Consider the following 20,942-nt stretch of genomic DNA (forward strand, 5'->3'; position numbering starts at 1 on the left):
ATGAGAAATCCTCAGGAGGAGAAGCTGAAGGAATAGATTTCTTCAGCATCAGAATCCTCATAGGAAGGAATAGAGTATCCCTGTTCTGAAGAGGAGTCAGAGGAAATGGAAACCTGATCAGAGGAATCATATTCAGTATCTTACCTAGGCCTCTTATCAGGAGGGGGATGGGAACCCCTGATCAAAGTAATTCGGTCTTCGGCCATTTTGAGCATCTGTTTCTTAGGCATGGAAGTCTGTGCTGGAGAATGCTGTACTTGTTTTCTCGCCTTTAAAACTGTTTTAGTCTTTGTCTTGGATGCTGAAGATGGCTTGATATAAAGCTGTGTAGGTCTGAAAACACCCTCAGAGGCCAAAGCCTGCTCAGCGGCTCCGGACCCATCTGAGGGATTAGTTTCCGAAGGCCCAATACCTTGAGTATCCAGAGGCCTAGCTGTCTCCACATGGGAGTCGGAGGTGGCCTGTGGCTCTGAGCTAGCGGGTGTCAGGGGCTGCGAAAGCACCTCACTGAGAACCGGCGGCTGGCCTAGAAGAGGCTTTGTCGTTGGTTTTGGACCTCGGATGCCTGTCCTTTTCTTTTCTTTTTCCTTGTGCTTTTTATGAATTCCGGTCGTCGGTTGTTCCGACGGCATTATATAGTTAAACCTTCGGCCAAAGTAATTAAAAGCAAAATCGTACCGATGCTTAATAGTGTGTTGGCTAAATCTAGCACAAAACAGACAACTAGCTAAGTCGTGGTCAGGGCCTAGGCAAGGAATACAGTAAGAATGAAAATCCTTATGAGGTATTTGCTTCCCACAAGAAATACAATTGTTAACTTTTTCTGACATCGGTCTGCAGCAAGAAAAAAAAGTTTCCCCAACGAGGTACTCAGCTTTATACTGGTAGGCAAAACTTAAACTCACCACGACTATTATCAGTAAAAGAAGAAAGACTTTATTTTAACAAAGGTAAGCGCTTTCGCATATCTCCCGATACGCTTCTTCAGACCATGTATACAGTGAATGAACTTTTAGAGAATATATATTGAAGATACATTCAAATTATTCAATTAATTTAGCAATAAAACAATCAACCCTTAAAAGGGAAACGCTTCAAGCAACATGACTATGCATGCTAAAAGCTTCATCTGAGCAAAACACTAGGTAATGCAGAACTTTTTCTATTTATAAAAAATTTTATAATTTAAAATTTAAATAAAAGCATTAATAAAAAGTATGTAAGAAATCTCACTGCTTCAAATTAAGGCATATGAAAACTCATATAAAATCAAATAAAGTCTTTCTTCTTTTACTGATAATAGTCGTGGTGAGTTTAAGTTTTGCCTACCAGTACTTTGCATAGTTTTTAACTGAAAACTCTTCAGTAGCTGTGGTTCGTCTTTTTGTTCCTTCTCTTCAACTTTATTGGAACTGCATCTACACACGACATGGCAAACCTGAATGTGGAACTGGATTACAACCTAGAACCGAGGAACCTGTTGAATGAACAACAATGGACTGCTATCACAGTTTGTAAAACTAATCCTTTATTGGCTCTGGACTTAAATGTTTCCACTTTTGATACTGCTAATGCCACTATAGATAACTTAGAAGTTTTTAACACAAAAACGAAAATGCTTGAAAATGACTTATACAAACTTTAGCGATTTATGTGGCAACGCAAACATATGGAAGCGTGTTTGCATTTTAAGTTAGTTCCACGAGGCATGCGTATATTATGCATGCCTTCATATGGTGATTCTCACCCCATTCTCCTGAAGAAATGGCGTGAGATTAACCTTGAAGCCAGTTTCAAATACATGCAATTACTAATTGATTATTTCACCCCTCTTGAAAATGAACTGTTATCTCAAGTTAATATACTTAAAGAACTGAGGGAGAAATTCAGCGAAGATTTTTGTTGTAAGAAACTTGATAACATTTATAGTCAAGTAAGTTCTTATGCCTCTAGACTACAACAAATTAAGCTGAAGAAATTGCAGCGAGACTTCAGAGATTTTTCTACTGGGCGAGTCTTCGTATGGCCCAGGAGCACTGATCCTAACTCACCAGCTACCAACCAAATTCATAATTTGGCGCCTCTTGATTCAACACTCACAGCCCCTGTTTCTATTGGTCCTTTGAGCTCAGTTCCCATGCCATTGACACAGGATGATGTCACAGAAGAAGCGTTCACCACGCCACCAGAGATACCAACAAGGGTAGTCTCTGCAACAGCGACTTCAACTCCACTTCCGAATCAAGAAGCGGACAGAGCTATTGAATTTCAAAAAAACTTAGGTGCCATACCAAAACAGAATGTCCAGGATAGTTCTCATTTTTTACCCTTTCCGATAAGGAAGCAAGCTTCAACGCGCGAACGTCTTGGCAGTTGGGAGACCAGGAAACGAAAGTTTTCGGGAGAAAACGCGTCGTATCAGAGAAGGAAACAAAAACATTAGAACCATTGTTCTTTAACATGTCAAGGTATGTACTTTCTAAAAATGATCAAGACTTGTTAAACAAAGGACTATCATCCGTCCCTTCACAGGGCAGCGTTTTATCAGACATACTTATTGATTTACGCTTGTTTGGGCGAGCAGTTGCTCTAAAGCTATATTTTTATACAGACGCTTCAAGACATAAGACTGAGAATGTATCTGGTTTGCATTTCCATAAAAAGAAAAGTTCTTATACACCTCCATTGCCAGCACATGTTGAATCTTTTATAAAAATGTGCGAACAAGATTTATATCAATATTTCTTTAGCGGTGAAAGAAAATGTTTGTATTTTAACATGTCTAGAGATATTAGATTGTCTTTAAATAAGCTGATTAATGATTCTTCTATTGTATTGAGGCCAGTAGACAAGAGCGGTGGTATTGCTCTGTTTGATTCTGAGAATTATCAAACCCTGATGTTAGACATGTTAAATGATGATGCGACTTATTTAAGGATAGATCAAAGAAAGCTCTCAGGAATCATTAATGCTATCAAAGACGACTTATATGATCTACTTATGTGTTGTCAGTTATCACCTAGTCTTTATGAGTTTTTACTTAATGATAGCCCAGTTGTTCCAATCATCACGGGTTTACCAAAACTTCATAAAGGTACCTTTCCCCCTCCTTTGCGTCCAATTGTGTCTAGTGAAAAGTGGGTCACAGAAAATATCTCTATATATTCAGAAGACACACTTAGACCTTTAGTTTATGAGGTCCCGAGTATCCTTAAAGACACTTATCAGCTATTATCAGCTTTAGATACATTAGAGACACCTCTTATAAAAGGTAAACATTTATTAGTGTCTATGGACATTCAAAGTCTTTTTACTTCTATCCCTAATGATCAAGGGATACAAGCAATAAGAGAAGTACTCCAAGTTTTTCCTTCTGTGGACAGGAATCAGGAAATTTTAATATGTCATCTATTAGATTTAGTTTTAAATAATAATGTATTCTCATTTGAAGGCAACCTATACTTACAAGTATCTGGGGTAGCCATGGGCACCCCTTGTGCGAATACGTACGCAAACCTAGTCTTATATCACTGGGAAAGGGAATATGTCTTTACAAGTATTTATTTTAGCAAAGTTTTAGTCTATAAACGTTTTGTAGATGACATTTTAATTGTTTGGGATGGTTCCACAGAAGAATTCTATTTATTTAAAAATTATCTTGAAAGCACGACAAATTTTCTCAAATTTACAGCAGTAACTTCTTTTGACTCTGTATGTTTTTTAGATGTCTCTCCAGATATTAGAGATGGTACACTGACTTCAACATTGTATAGAAAATTATGTTGGAGAAACACAATTTTACGTTATGATAGCATGCACCCACGTCATGTTTTCAGTGGGATAGTTAAAAGTCAGTTTATTAGACTCTCTAAGATTTGTAAAGACAACATGGATCTATTAATAGAGGCTGACATAATGGAAAAAATATTTTTAGATAGAGGCTATGATCAAGAGTTAGTAAAGAATATCAGAAGGCAAGTTTTAGATAGAGCAGAAACACCTAGAACTGCAACTAGATACAAACACTCATTTTTTCCTCCTCATGCAAATGAAAATAAAAAAAGCACAGATTTGAGGGTGAGCTTTGTGACTACTTACACCAATGATATTGTAAATATTAAGAAAATTATTGCCAATAACTGGAAAGTTTTATTAATAGATGACCGTACCTTGAATTTAGTAGGTAAGAACCCTCACTTTACCTATAGAAACAACAAGAATTTAAAAAGACTTTTATGTGATAAGGCAAATAATGGAAGACTTGATATAGTACATTTAAGGAATAATTTTGGTACGTTTCCTTGCAACCATTGCAATTATTGTAAGTATCTAACTAAAAAACAAGAATTCATACATCCAGATCTTTCCTATACATTTGTACCTAGATTCCAGGCTACCTGTGATACCACAGGCATAATATATCTGGCCACCTGTGAACAATGTTCAGTGTTCTCGTAGGCCTGACAAAGAGGAAGTTGAAAAATCGCATTTATAACCATCAATATGACATCAAAAATAAAAATGAGCTTAATGCTCTAGCAAAGCATATCCAACTTTTCCTGGTCATACCTTTGTGTTTAGAGTATTACAAATAGTAGAACCGAACACTAGAGGTGGTGATTATATGAATTTATTAGAGTTGAAGGAACTGAAATGGATCCTTAGGTTAAAAGGTCACTATCCCCCTGGACTTAATGCCTATATCTCATTAAGATCTTTTTTGAATACACGCAGATGAATAGTTGTATTTTTATTTATCCATATTTACTTATTTATCTATACATATATTTCTATTTATTTAATCATTCATCTAATTGTTATATATATTTATACATATTTATAACATGGAACCTGATTTTAAACTGATTTTAGCATGGATTTACAGCATTACATTTTTCTTGCAGACAAGGCCCTATAATTAGAAAATGTTTTATAAATTCTATACATATACATTACTTTGTTTCTATAAATAGCAATATAGTTTAAAAGTAAATAAGAAGATTGTTCATAGAATAGTTTGAATATTATGCATAAATATTTAAGTTTTTTATCCAGGGACTTTAACCTATGAATTCTGTAGAATTTTGTACTGTTAAGTTTGTATATTTAACGTGCATTAAGATTTCACAGGCATATTTTATATGAGTTTTCATATGCCTTAATTTGAAGCAGTGAGATTTCTTACATACTTTTTATTAATGCTTTTATTTAAATTTTAAATTATAAAATTTTTTATAAATAGAAAAAGTTCTGCATTACCTAGTGTTTTGCTCAGATGAAGCTTTTAGCATGCATAGTCATGTTGCTTGAAGCGTTTCCCTTTTAAGGGTTGATTGTTTTATTGCTAAATTAATTGAATAATTTGAATGTATCTTCACTATATATTCTCTGAAAGTTCATTCACTGTATACATGGTCTGAAGAAGCGTATCAGGAGATACGCGAAAGCGCTTCCCTTTGTTAAAATAAAGTCTTTCTTCTTTTACTGATAATAGTCGTGGTGAGTTTAAGTTTTGCCTACCAGTACTTTGCATAGTTTTTAACTGAAAACTCTTCAGTAGCTGTGGTTCGTCTTTTTGTTCCTTCGTACTCAGCTTTATAGAAGACTTCAGATCTGAAATTCAATTTCAAAAATCTCAGGAGTCGTTCGAACGGCACTTGCGAACTGCTTTTGCTTCAGGCACCGTGCGGCAAGAAAGACTGAAGAAAATGGCATCGGCTGCATCTTTTATACCCCTGGCACACTGATGTCAGGGAAGAGGTGACAGCAACCGACGCCGGACCAGGACTTTGGAATTCAGGCAGACTGTGGGTAGCCTGCCAGCAGGATAACCCAAGTGTAATGACTGCAACAGTGAAACATGATGAACATCTAGGAATTCCAAGAGTCTCTTTTTTGACTAAGGGTAGTCCTGATGGTAAAACAAACAATAGACCTGGGAAGGCGTACAATAAAGCTCGCAGACAGTCAAATTCTCTTCCTTTAATGTCACAACCAAAGCACAAAAACAAAGCTCTGCATTAACGTTCTGAATTACGTTTTTGTTTGTAAAACTTCATCAGATGTGGGCAATGAAGTCCACGCCCCCAGAACTAAGAACTTTCACGCAACTTCTGAAGTTAGATCTTTAAATCTACAAATTTAAAGGTCTAACTTCAGAAGTTGCTTGAAAGTTCCTAGTTCTGGGGGCGTGGACTTCATTGCCCACATCTAGTTTTACAAACAAAAATGTAATTCAGAACATTAATGCAGAGCTTTGTTTTTGTGCTTTGGTTGTGACATTAAAGGAAGAGAATTCGACTGTCTGCGAGCTTTACTGTACGCCTTCCCAGGTCTATTGCTTGTTTTACAAGTAATCTTTGTGGACCTAGTGCAATTTTCTTTGGATTTTTTTAGTCCTGATGGTACAGACATCCGCAGGATCCTTAGTTGATGAAGAGCCTCGTGGCATACTGGACTTCTTAAGGGTCTCGGTAGCGGCCTGCAAATCCACAGAGGTGGGCATCAGGGGCTGCGAAAGCACCGCACTGAGGACCGGAGAACTGATGACTAGCTTAACGGAAGCATTGTCTGCAGTTTTGGACCTATGCGGTCTGTCTCCGTCTTTATCTTTACGTTTTTTTTGGAAGATCTGCTGTCGGATGGCTTACTGAAGCCATATCGGAATTCGAGGACTGACAGCGAAAATATCTAGCTACAATAACGGCCCAATGACGTATAGTTCTGGCATTGAACAGAGCACAAAAGTGACAGTGGGGGACGTCATGGTCTAGGCCTAAGCAAGTGATGCAGTAAGAATGAAAATCTCAGTGTGGTATTTGTTTCCACAGGCGAGACCAATTGTTAACTTTTTCTAACATCAGTTAGAGCAAGAAAAAAGGATCCCAACGGGGTACTTAGCTTTAGAAGACTTCAACTTCAATTTTGGAAATTAAATCCTCAGGCAGTGGCCGACCGGCACTCGTGCGAACTGCTTCTGCTTCGGGCTCCTCAGCAAGAAAGGCTGATGTAATGGCATTGGTTGTCTCAATTTATAACACTGATGACCTGACGTCAGTCCTGGAGCAACGGCAACCGACGCAGAAATATTAAGCCTCTAGTATTCGGGCTGACTGAGGGCTACCCTGGCAGGGATAACCCAAATGTGATGACTGCAACAGTGAAACACGAAAAACATCTACACAATACTCTTTACCATTAAAACTGTAGTGAGCAGAAAGCTATTCAGGATGATAATAGTGCGGAGGCGGAGCCAGGCATGGCTGGCCACAACCTATTCTTCTGTTTAATGGATACAGTCTTGCACAATCGTTGCTGGGAAGATCAGAAGGCTGTGGGTTTGTAATCTAACACTGTAGTTAACTGTGTGTGCATGGGAGGGTGGGGGAGTGATACGGCTGTACAACACAGGTGCTTGTCCTTTGGACAAGGCATTAAACCAAGGTCGCATCAGTCGGAGTTGGTAGAAGCTTAGGTAGATGTTAATGATAACACACTCCGTGAAAAAAAATGAAATGGATTTTCATGACATCATGAGCAAATTCCCCCAAAGTCTGTACAAACATCACCTTAAGACTTCCCCGAAATTAGACCACTGGCCTAGAGGGTCTAACCCAATGAACATAAAGAAATACATACAGTGACACATCTTAGCTAAGTAGGTCAGAAGGGTATTGGAAGAGGAGGAGGGTTGACTGGGGGGGGGGGTGAGCAGAACATTACCAAGGATTCTGGAAATATTTGACTAATTTGGAAGGCATTCAGAATTAGTATGCAACATGAAAATGTTAAAGAACTTAAAGCTGTGTAGAAAGGAATGAAGCATTTAGTCTCATAAGTTAATGAATTATGAAGAGAGCGAATACAGAGAAAAACAAGGAAGGACAAGCAAGAACAAAAAGATCTTGTTGAACAAATGGATGAATGTAAGACACAGTTATAACACAGGGTTTAGAGAGCAGTCCTTTCAAAAACAGGATACACCATTTGACATGCACTGGAAGATGAAGTCCCAACAACTGAAAGCAATGTAGACAACGTGTGGTGTGTCAAAAGTATTTTTGAGGGGGAAGGGTGGTCAAATGGGAAAGGAAGATTTAGGAAAAGGAGTTTGGGAGTGCTACCAGAATTGTTTTGTGGTAGCAAGTATTATAGGATTTTATCTAAGAATGAAAATAAATAGAATTAACAAGGGACGCAGGGAAAGACAGACGAGAATAGAGAAGGAAAGTATCCGCCAAAAACAGGGATGCACTGTCTGTAGATGCTAAAGAGAAGGACAGAGAGCTCAGGAAGAATGGAGGCCTTCAAGAAGATGGCTATATGTAAGGAGAAGCTCTGGAAAACCAGTAGGATTCTAGTAAAGAGAAAAAATGTAATTTTTAGAAACTGGTTGGAACAGGGAGTTACAGCTGTTAAAGATATACAGGCAAGGCAGGAAAGGTGGGGTGAGACTGAAAAAAAGGGAATTTGACTTGTTTAAAAGGAGGGATATAATCAATTAATGGCTCAGTAAGAGGGCATCGGAGTGCAAAGAGAAGGAAAGAATCTAAAGATAAGGTACAGCAGTAAGAGTTCTCTTCTAGTGGAGTAACAAAAAAGGTGCAAGAAGGGGATATGTAACGGATATACAGGAACTTAATAGCTTTCAAATCTGTTCAGGGAATGCAAAAACTGAAATCTAATTAGAAGAAATTGTGTTGAAATGGGGAAAGAGGATGAATGGAATGAAATATAGGTTCATAGATTACTACTAGGCTAACTGCCCTTGCGAGACATTTTGAGCCTAGCCAATTATGCCCTGTGAGATTCAAACCCTGTATGTTATGTTTGTAAGGCAAACACCTTAACCATAAGAATGTGGCGAGAATATAGGATCAATTTAAAAGGATAGCCCAAATGTGGTACGTTGTTCCTACACAGACATGGCAAGTATAGAAAAGTAGGGGAAAATAATACAGGAGGTTGGGGATGAACAGGAGTGGTACATATGGTTTGGAAATGCATGGAGGTGAAGAGGCTGCAAGTGAGAGTGAGAAAGCACTTACAGAAAACAAATTCCAAGGAACTTGAAGTACTGACAGCATTAAAGGAGAGAAAATAAATGGCAGCTGTGAAACAAAATGCAGATCCTAATGTTGGTGTATGCAAAAAAAAAACAGATTGCCAAGGCACCTGGGAACCAAAGAGGATACTGTATTTTTATAACATGAAACAATTCTGAAGAGTTGTGTAAGTAGCACACTGAAAGGGCAGCGGAGGATTAAAGACAACTGAATGCATATTATACAAACTGAGAAGGGACACTATTCATGTGTACTGAAGAATTACTTTACAGTTATTAAAAATGCAGGATATTCTGGCACTGTCATTCAGACAGATGGGAATCATGTGTATATGTAAAATGCATCGAAGCTTGTTAAACAGAAGAATAAACAAATAAATGGAACACTTTCAAAACACCTTCAGGACTACAATAAAGAACATTTAAATATGGAGAAAAGAATATGTACTGATAATCATGTTGCTTGTTGAATAAGAACTACATTAATGTCAGGCGGTGAAACATTAGTAAACAGTAACTGTTGTTCATCTTGTTTTAATACACATCATGAGTTAAACAAGTTATAGTATCGTAAGCCCCAAGATCTTTCTCCTTTCAAAAGGACAAATAATTAATAGCCAAGCTCGTTCAAATGAGTGCAAGAACATGGCTGGGGGAAAGCATTATTAGCACCCCAATATGTTCTCTAAATTCTCTTGCTTCTGGGATACAAGCTTGCACTCTCTTCTTCAGAACACTGGCAATAAATCCTGGAATAATGCATTCAGGGTCTATGGGAAAGGCCATGTTACTGCTATTATTTTCACATAAAACACTACTATCTGCTCATATACTAATGACCTACTTACCCATCTTGCGTTTTACAACATCTGGAGAGACCGGTCTTAGCCGCCTTTCTGATTTTATTTCTTCCAGTATCTTCTCGTGGAGGCTTCTTGGTTGAGGAGGTGTGGGTTTCAGTTTTCTTGCTGCTGCCTGTGACCACAGAAAAGCTCTTAATCAAGGACTCATTTCAAATCAAAAGCCACTGCAGGCAGCAAACAAAAGCCTTCAAACAGCCACTATTCTTAACAAGATAATATACATTACCTAAACTTGTAATACTAAAATGCACTAAATCATGACCTCTATCGTCTACTTTATTTATCATACATCTGCATACTGAACTGCAAGTGCAAATATTTAACTTTCAAGAACAATAAAAAATACTCGTATCATCGTATGTAGGTCCTTGTGTCCACAGCAAAACTACAGCAAAGTATCCAAAAACAACAGGAGGACACAAGATAGTTTCCAGGTTATAAAGCTTTAATCAGGCACAAGCACTTTCACATCTGTTTCTTCATTTGCATAAAAACAAAATGAAACTAGACAAACTTTTAAACATTGCTGAATGCATCACATGACAATACATCACGTCTATATACACTCCATTACTATAAAATATTAAAGCTATATGGTAACCACAAAATAACTAAATATTCAAATAAAATCATAAAAATATAATCATAAAATATTTCTTATATACTTTGTGCACTATAAAAACATTGTTAAAATACATATTCCTAAAACAACTACTTTACCTACGTAGAGGTCTGACCTTTAACTTTGGTCTCAGTGGTATTTGTTCTCTCAGACCATGTCACCTCTGAATAAGACTATCCATCTAGCTTCCAGATCCTCTGTTTTATTACATATGCCCCCCCCCCCCCTTTCTCACAAAACTCCTAGCAATGGCCATAAACTTAAATTTATGTTGGTTATTAGTATTGCCTATGTGATAAATGTGTTCTTTAACCCTCTCCTTGAGTGTATGGTCTGTTTTCCCAATATAAAAGTTCTTGCATACTACACAGTGAGAATATACACTATATGCTGTGTATCACATGCAGCTTGTACTTTAAATTTATATAGCCGGTCCTGATCTGGATGTAAAAATTCATTGCTTATATCTATATACCCACAGTAACTTACTAAGCTGGGCATAAATCCCTACGTCACTTGATGGGTCGTTAACTGGCTTACTGACAGAACCTAGACTGTAAAAGTAGCCGACTTCAAATCCAGCTCCAGACAAGTGGAGTACCTCAGGTTTCAGTCCTGGGACCACTCTTGTTTGGCATCTACTTCTCTGAAGTACAGGCCAACACTAAGGGACTCTGGCTAATAAAGTTCGCAGATGACTGCAAACTGGGAGCCATTATTGAATCCCCAAATTATGCGGATATTCTACAAAAGGGCCTTACAGAAACAGATGTTTGGTGCCAGAGCCATGGGCTCAAGCTTAACGCCAAGAAATGTATAGTTATTCCCTTTGGGAAAAAACATGTAACCATGAATTACCACATACGTAGCAGTTCACTAATCACCGAAAGTGTGATAAGAGACTTAGGGACACAGGTAGACAATGGTCTCACATTCGATAACCACATCGCCACAACAGTCAGGAACTCCTATGTGGCACACCTCATCACTAAGGGATTTTCATCCAGAAAAAAGGAGGTCATTGTCCCACTGTACTCATCCCTCATTAGACCTAGTACTAACCTATGAACCTGTATATACATTTGCCACAAGGCTTAGTCTCCATACCACCCCATAGGTGTTTTCTCTTCTCTGGGTGCACATAAGCGTCTCTTCAAAGACTTCTGATTTCTGAACTAAAATTTAGGTTGGAAAGTTTAACCAGGTTTATGGAAATGTATTCTGATTTCTCTGAAAGTAAAATTATACTAGTGAGGAATTTACTGAGCATTGTCATAGAAAATAAGGTTTTTCTGTTTGGTGATGATTTATACTGGCAGCGTAATGGCATAGCTGTGGGCACATCCTGTGCCAATAGCTATGCCAATGCTGTCATGGTTGTATGAGAACATGAGTTTTTACTGAGTGGCCCATATCAGAACAAAGGTTTGTTCTTTCGTAGATTTGTAGATGACCTTTCTATTTTATGGGCAGGTACAGAAGAGGAGTTCTTGGAATTTCTTATGTACTTGAATGCAACCATCACTTTTCTAAGGTTTACATCTGTTGTCTCATATGAGAGAATAAACTTTTTGGATGTTCAAGCAAATATTGAAAAAGAGAGCATATATACATGCTTGTACAGAAAGAAATGTTATGTTAACCATCTTTTAAGCAGAGGAAGTATGCACCCTACCTATGTGTTTAATAATGTCATTAGGAATCAGGTTTTTAGAGCGTCTAGGTTGAACGTTAGAATTGCAAATTTCCATCAACAATTGAACAGTACGAGGAATGACTTACTAGCCAGAGGCTATGGGGAGAGAGATGTACAGAAGCAAATACAAGTAGTAGTTAGTTTGCGACATACTAAGGCTAGACCTTACTATTCGGAAAGATGGTCTAAGGAAAAACAGACGAATGGTGGTAAGCCTAAGTTAAAGGTGCCATTAAGCTTCTCTAGTGATGTCGGGTCTTATATGAACATTATACGTAAACACTGGGGGATATTGACCACCAAGGTGGTCACAAAATGGATAGAGAATGAACCTAAATTTTTGTTCAGAAATCAAAAGTCTTTGAAGAGATGCTTATGTGCACCCAGAGAAGAGAAAACACCTATGGGTGGTATGGGGAATAAGCCTTGTGGCAAATGTTCATACTGTGGGTACATAGATATAAGCAATGGATTTTTACATCCAGATCAGGACCAGCTATATAAATTTAAGTACAAGCTACATGTGGTACACAGCATAGAGTGTATATTGCTCACTGTGTAGTATGCAAGAAATTTTATATTGGGAAAACAGACCATACACTCAAGCAGAGGGTTAGAGAACACATTTATCACATAGGCAAACAAAACAGAAATAATGCCCTGGCCAAACATGTTGTGAATACTAACAACCAACATAAATTTAAGTTTATGGCCATTGCTAGGAGTTTTGTGAGAAGGGGGGGGGGGGCATATGTAATAAAACAGAGGAACTGAAAGCTAGATGGATAGTCTTATTAAGAGCTGACATGGTCTCAATGAACAAATACCACTGAGACCAAAGTTAAAGGCCAGACCTCTATGTAGGTAAAGTAGTTGTTTTTAAGAATATAGGTTCATAGGTGTGTACTAGGCTAATGGCCCTGGGGCCTTTACAAGCCTAGCCCATAGGTTCCCAATGCCTCTGTCAAAGCCACTGGAGTGATCACTGGGGTGAATTTTCTATTTCCCGCCATTCATCAAGATTTCTCTTGAAGAGGGCCAGTGAGGTGCTCTGCTTGCCCTGTATTGGAAGTCTATTCCATAGCATGGACAGTCTCTGGGTTATGAACCTATCCCTCCAGCATGTTCTGTTGACTGTGGTAATGAGGTTGAGGTCTCTGGAGCGTGTTGTGCGGAGGGATTGGGATTTCATTAGATGTGGCATTTCGAACAGAGCTGGGTAAGAATGGCTTTGTAAGTCAAGGAGAGATTGCCTCTAAGTAGGCAATATGAGGCAGAGAATAGTTGGAGTTTTTTTGAGTCTGTCCATATAGGACAAATGTTTAAGGCCTAGGATCCTCTTTGCGAGGTACTTTTGCGGCCTCTCCTTGTATTTTAACAATGATTTTATAGCGCACAAAGTATATAAGAAATATTTTATGATTATATTTTTATGATTTTCTTTGAATATTTAGTTATTTTGTGATTACCCTATAGCTTTAATATTTTATAGTAATGGAGTGTATAGAGACATGTGAGGTATTGTTGTCATGTCATGTGTTCAGCAGTGTTTAAAAGTATGAATAGTTTCATTTTGTTTTTATGCACCTGAAGTAGATGATGTGAAAGTGCTTGTGCCTGATTAAAGCTTTATAACCTGGAGCCTATTTTGTGTCCTCCTGTTGTTTTTGAAATATTTAACTTTGTTTCATTCCTCCTTTGTTGTTATGTCTGCACTGGTGATATAAATCTACAATAACTTCAGTAGCTAGCTGAAGAAGAGATGCTCTGTGATATACATCAGCAGTGGTAAAACTGCATGCTGCTGTTTCCTCTTCTTGCTTACCTTACTGCAGGTTATATTCAGTACCCACAAATAAAAAAGGGAATCACAACACCAAGCCAGCACTTTGGATAGGAGGAGGAAAAATAAGGGGAAAAACAAAGGCATACATATCATTAAACATATTTCCTGGTAACCACTGCCACATAAGGACTTACGTGTGGGTGTTCACTGAAACTTGTTGGGTACAATATAGACTTCAGTCAGTGTTCTTCTATTAAGCAACGTACATAATTTCATCTTCACAAATTGCCTTTATGCTAAAACACTTGAAAGAAAGAGCAGATTTATTTAGATGCCTTTAGGACAGAGGTGCCTCTATGTCAGCAATATTTGAGGATGCAGTCCTGAGAAACTCCATGAAGGTAGCAAAGATTTTTTTGGGTGACAACCTTCTTAAAAAGTCATAGAAGTCAAACTGCTTTAAAATCAGATTAATTTTCTGTGCTGGTTATGGAGGGGAGCCCTGGCCATTCATCCACAGAACTACTCTGTGTGTACATCAGATATCGACTGCTACCAAGGTGAACACCATCTCTGTTACCAAGGTACAGTAGGCTGCTCTTACACGGAGACCTAATTTAGAGTCGACTGTGTACAACAGCACAAGAACCAGAGGTACAGCCATATTAACATCCATTAAAACTATCCAGGCGCAATCGTACTATAATCAAGGGCAAGCCTCAGACATAGGCAAAATAGGCAGTCACCTGCGATGGTATTTTGCTGTGAAGAAAAGGAGTTTGTCGACTTTTTTCCTTATTTATATTTCATGTATAGCACTAAGCAATTCCAAATGCATAATATCAGAAAAATAACAACAAAACACTTTTTACAGACCTGAAAAGCTAACGTGCATTTCAAGAACAACCATTAACATGTACCAACTAAAAACATACCACCACTAGTTAAGCTTTTTGGCTAGTTGCAACACACAACTCATCTTCAAGAATTCTCAAGTAATGTGTGAAGCACATATCCCTCCTAATCAGTGGCTGATGTCCCCCTTCTAAAATCTCCCTTTATACACTGGACTACTTATTTTCAATACAGTCTTACTAAGCAGTACAAAGTAAAAGAAGAATCAAAATGCAGAGTAAGAAGAAAATTATAAAACTCTGTCATAACATTTATCCTATACATGATATTGCCAGAGTCAAGTTATAGAAAAGCTTTTATTTTGCAGTTTGTTTTCCAGGATAGTCCATTGGGCTACAAGGAGCCCATTTTCAATGGAACCCTGGAGAGAAAAGCTCCAGAGAAATACAAATGCATAGTATAGAAAGAGCACAAATCCATAATATACATTTCAATTAAATGTTAAATACATATTTTGTACAGTATAAACCCATATTCCACAATTCAAATAGATATTACATAATACAGAAAGGAAAATTACATCAGGTTAATTCAGTAAGTAGTAGTTTTTTTTTCTTTTAAGGGAATTACAATGAGGTAATTTTTTAGTCAATGGTTGAATATGTCCCAAGAGATGTAAAACTTTAGGAGGTAGTGACAGGTGACAAAGTTTGGAAAGTTAAGAAGAAAGTGTGGTAGAATTAGGTTGGATGAGAGCAAGCTGTTTTTCACACGGCTTTTAAAAATTAATATGTGGCATTTAGCTAACTAGTACTTGGAAATTGCATTCCCTTGATTTGCACACACTGATAAATGTTTAATGCACTTAAATGTCTAACATCTTAAAATTAATGACAATCAATTTGGTCTGGCACTATGGAATACAGTTCAAGCAGGGCTAATTCATACATAGCAAATCAGTTTCTCACTATTCTGCAAGTCTGAAGTGTACTTTTTTTACCTGCATTTTCTTCGGGGGGTCATTTGATAGACATTTAAAATCGTTACCAAAGTATCTGGCCATGTGATTTACTTAAAGAAAGTACAGTTTTGTACCTACCATAAATGTAGATGTCCGATAGGTATGTATCTGCAGTCATAACATATGGGTTGTCCTGCCTCGGGCAGCCCTTCGGTCGGCCGGACTCCAAAGTCTGGGTCTGGCCTCGGCTGATGTCGCACTTTCCCCGACATCAGAGCGTCTGGGGTATAAAAGCATCAGCCAACGCCATTTTCCTCAGTTTTTCTTGCCCCAGATGCCAGGTGCCCTCTAGGAAGGCTAAATTTGGATAAATGCTGAAAAGTTCCAAACATTTGCAAATTATATACATGCATAAACAAACAAATACACCATAATAGATCCCCCAGCTAGCTAAAAGAGGGGTAAGCACCCTAGGAATACCACCGAGGGGAAGGAGGGTAATCCTGACTGCAGATGCATACCTATCGGACATCTACATTTATGGTAGGTACAAAACTGTACTATGTCCTTCAAGGATGCATCTGCAGTCATAACATATGGGTAGAATACCATAGCCAATCTGGGGAGGAGGTACTAAGAAAAGGATGGTGTAGTTAAGATCCCTGCAGGACTGCAGTTGCAAACCCTGCTCTGGATCTAGAGTATAAAGGTAGATTGTAATGCTTGGCAAATGTATGCACGGAGCTCCAAGTAGCAGCTTCTAAAATGTCCTTGGTAGCCACCCCCCGTAGGAAGGCTGTAGTGGTGGCCGTGGCCCTTGTGGAGTGAGGCCTGATATTTTCAGGAACTGTCTTTCCATGAAAGGAGTAGCAAAAGCGAATGCAATTTCCTATCCATTTTGAAATTGTCTGTTTGGAAATTGCTCTTCCGTGCACCCCAGTTGCATATGCTACAAAAAGTTGGTCAGTTTTTCTGCTAGTTTTTGTTCTGTCCAAGTAGTAGCGTAGTTGTCTGTGTATATCCAGGGTGTGCAAAAGTTTTTCCCCTCTATTCTGTGGATTAGGGAAGAACGTAGGCAGGTGAATAGCTTGGTTCAAGGATACCCTAGATACCACATTTGGCATAAAAGTAGGATTGGTTCTTAGTGACACCCTGTCCTGGTGGAAAATAAGAAAAGGCTGCACTGCCATTAATGCTTGTAACTCAGATACTCTTCTTGCTGAAGTGATTGCCAGAAGGAATGCAGTTTTCCAAGATAGAAACTGTAGATCCGCTGATGCTGCTGGTTCAAAAGGAGGTAGTGTCAGTTTTTCCAGCACAAAGTTGAGATCCCAGGCAGGTAGACGGGGTCTTCTTGGAGGTTTAATATTTTTGATCCCTCTCAGAAATTGTCTGAGGAGAGGGTGTGAGAAGATAGGTGGATCCACATTGTATTCTGCTGAAATTGCTGAAGCATGAATCTTAATGGAAGAATAGGACAGGCCATTGTGGAACAATTCTGCTAAGTATTCTAGGATATGTGTTAGGTTTGCCACTGTGACATCTGTGCCCTTTGATGTGCTCCAAATGAGAAATCTCTTCCATTTAGCTGAGTATGTCTTCCTTGTGGAAGGCCTGCGAGCCTCCAGGATAATGTCCTTCACCCTCTGAGATAAAACAGTTCAATTGGGATTTAAGGAATTTTCCAGGCAGTTAGCTGCAATGTTTTCAAGTTGGGATGCAGGGTCTTGAAATTGTTCTGCATCAGAAGCAGAGGCCATGATTTTGCCTGAGACATGCTTCTCAATAATGGATACCAGTGTTGTCTTGGCCAGTCCGGAGCTATTAGTATCACTTTTGGCTGTTCCTCCCTGATCTTCAGTAGAACCTTGTACATCAATGGGAGAGGTGGGAAGGCATATACTGTTAGGGCTTTCCAGCTGAAAGAGAGAGAGTCCACCCTCCAAGCTTGTGGGTGGTATGTCCTTGAGCAGAATGTCTTCAGTTGATTGTTGAGTGGGGAGGCGATCTATCTCCGGCATTCCCCATGTCTTTGCTATGAGTTGGAAGATGTCTGGGTGCAGCATCCATTCGTGTGCATCCATGGTAGTTCTGCTTAAGCTGTCCGCCAGTGCATTTTCTTTCCCTGGCACGAATTGGGTCTGTAGTTGGATATTGAGATTCAGGCATAGTTCCCACAGATTCATAGCCATCCGGCATAGAGGGTAAGAATGTGTGCCTCCCTGCTTGTTTATGTACCACATGACCGTGGTGTTGTCTGTCCTTATTAGCAGGTGTCCTTGTTGGAGGAAGGGTTTGAATGCCTCGATTGCATGCCTCACTGCCAACATTTCCTTTTGGTTTATGTGCATGCTTAGCTGTCCTTGAGGCCATAGGCCTTGGATACATTTGTCCTCCATGTGTGCTCCCCATCCTCGGTCTGAGGCGTCCGTGGTGATGATCTGCCTTGGTTTTGGTTTGCTGAAAGGCAACCCTATGTTGGACTGGCAGGCCTGAGCCCACCACAGGAATTCCTTTTGAAGGCATGGAATGATTGGTATCATGGTTTCTAAACTGTGACTGTGCTGAGACCATACACTCCGGAGGTACCATTGTAATTTCCTCATATGCAGCCTGGCATGCAGTATTAGAATTATGCAGGATGCCATGTAACCCAGGGCCTGCAGGATTTTCCTTGCAGTAAGCTGAGTTTGTCTTGTCAGAATCATGAAGTAATCTGGAAGTTGTTTTTGTTTTTCTTCTGTGAGAAAGGCCATTTGGGAGGTTGTGTCCAGATCTGCACCCAAAAAGGTTATCCTTTGGGATGGGACTAGTCTTGACTTTTGGATGTTGACTGTGTATCCCAAGGTCTGTAGCAGGTTTATGGCATAGGCCAAGTCCTTTATCAAATTTTCCTTGTTGTCCGCTTGTATTAGGCAGTCGTCCAGGTATGGGTAAATTTGAATTCCCTGTAGTCTGCAATGTGCAATTACTGATGCCAGGCATTTCGTGAATACTCTGGGTGCAGTAGATAAGCCAAAGGGCAATGCTGAGAATTGATAATGCTCTGATCCTGCAAGAAATCTGAGGTGTCTTCTGCAGTTTGGTCGAATAGGGACGTGCAGGTATGCCTCCTTGAGATCTAGAGTCACCAGCCAAGACTCCTTGCCCAACATGGGAAGAAGTTGCTGTAGGGTCAGCATTTTGAATTTTGGCACAATGAGATAAGTGTTCAGTGCGGACAGGTCGAGAATAGGCCTCCATTGATTTTCCTTTCTTGGTACAAGGAATAGTCTGGAGTAAAATCCTTGGCCTTGTTCTGAACATGGTACCTTTTCTATAGCTTTCATCTGAAGTAAATTGCTGATTTGTTTTAAAGCCTCTGCCCTCTGATTTGGTGGAAGGTTTGGCATTCCGGCTCTTTTTGGCAAAGTGTGGAAGTGGAACCTGTATCCTTTGTCTATTATTTGCAGTGTCCATGTATCCTTTGTGATATAATGCCAGTTTTTTGAGAATAAAGCCAGCTTTCCACCCAAGGGTGCTTCCAGTTGATCCCTGGTAGGCGGAATCAGAGTTAAGTCATTGATCCTGTCCTGGTGTAGTAGTTGTTGTTGCTGTTGCACTACTCCTCTGGTTGGCAGGCTGCCACTGACGGCCTCTGTAGGAGCCCTTCGATTGACCTCTGCCTCTAGGGCGCCTGTTCCTGCCTCTCTGGGCTCTGTCCGAGTCTGGAAAGGACCAATTCTTAGTAGGCCAGTTTCTGCTGAATCTCGGTGGTTGAACTTGCAGGAAATCTTTAACTGTTTGCACAGATTTTGCCTTTTCTTCAACCTTTTTTAAGATCTCCTGAGCAAAGGAGCCAAATAAATTTTGTTTCTCCATTGGAGCATCCAGGAGTTTAGCTTTGACATGGTCTGGCAAAGATTGCTCCTTCAGCCAGGCATGCCTACGAATAACTGCCCCAGTCATAGCTGATCTAAATGAAGCCTCCAGTGCATCATAGCCACATTTTAAGAAATGATTACTAACCTGTTGTGAGTTGTGTACCAAATCCTGAAGGGATTTACGGTCTAGGGGTTCAGGAGAAGAAAGTTTCTTATTCAGTTCATCTAACAAATACTCCTGGTACTGTATCATATAAAATTGACAGTTTAATGCCCTGACAGAAAGAGTTGCAGAAGTATACACCTTCTTTCCCCAGCTCTCTAAAGCTCTAGACTCTCTGTCAGAGGGTAGAGGATTTTTGGCAGTAGCGGCCGCAACCCCTTTAGGGCCCTGAGAAATAGTTTCTGGGTCTGCAGAATGGGCTTCATACAAATGGAAATGAGAATCCAGGACCCTGTAGTATCTGTCAGGTTTGGCAGGGGCCGGAGGGAGAGTATCAGGGGCTGTACTGACATCATTGTACACATCATCAATTACATTCAGAACAGGAGGTATAGCTAAGGGCCTATGCTGAGGCAAATGCACTAGAATCAGAGAAATCCTGACCTTGCCATTGAAAATGCTCTCTCATGGAGTGTAGAGTCTCACCAAAGGAAAACTCTTCAGGAGGGAGGCGAAGGGATAGATTCCTCTGCATCTGAATCCTCATAAGGCGAGTAAGCCCCTTCCTGGTGGTCTGACAACTCAGATCCATCCGTGGAATCATCTGAGGAGTGAGGATCAGAGGGGTCAGTCCTGGGCCTTTTGCCTGGAGGAGGTTGAGAGGCCCTGTCTGGGTGAGGTTGTGAACCCCCAATTAAGGAAATAAGGTCCTCAGCAAGGCTGAGGATCTGTGAACTAGAGGAAGGCCTCTGGGAGGTAGATTTGGCAGGCAAAGCTTTTGAAAGTTTGGCAGCTTTAGCCCTTGAAAAGGCCTTAATGGACAAGGAAGCAGGGGGCCTAGCTGCCCCACGTGCAGGGGTAAAAATGTCCAAAGGTATGGTGTCGGACAATTCCTGAACACTAGCTTCGGTAGGTAGTTCTGAAGCCGACTCAGCCGGGGCCTCTCAGGCCTCGGTGGTCGGAAGTATGGTTTCGGAAGAAGGAATCGCCGAGGACTCTGTTTCGGCCGAAACCGAGACACTCGCGGTAGGCCTAGCCGTGGTTTCAGCCAAAACCGCGGGCCGCGATT

At 39.8% G+C, this 20,942-nt stretch overlaps 1 protein-coding gene across 4 annotated transcripts in view; it reads right to left on the reverse strand.

The window, feature by feature from the left end:
• The window catches only part of LOC122798334 (protein spire homolog 1-like), an 893,363-nt gene that overhangs the window by 604,077 nt on the left and 268,344 nt on the right, over nt 1-20,942 (reverse strand). For all 4 annotated transcript variants that reach the window (XM_044067180.1, XM_044067179.1, XM_044067177.1 and 1 more), the window contains exon 3: nt 9,913-10,039. In XM_044067180.1, coding sequence (XP_043923115.1) covers nt 9,913-10,039 — 127 coding nt within the window. The remainder of the gene's footprint in view (nt 1-9,912; nt 10,040-20,942) is intronic.

This window comes from Protopterus annectens, chromosome 3.part1 (assembly GCF_019279795.1).
Source record: "Protopterus annectens isolate FY-2018-M chromosome 3.part1, PAN1.0, whole genome shotgun sequence".
NCBI lineage: Eukaryota > Metazoa > Chordata > Ceratodontiformes > Protopteridae > Protopterus > Protopterus annectens.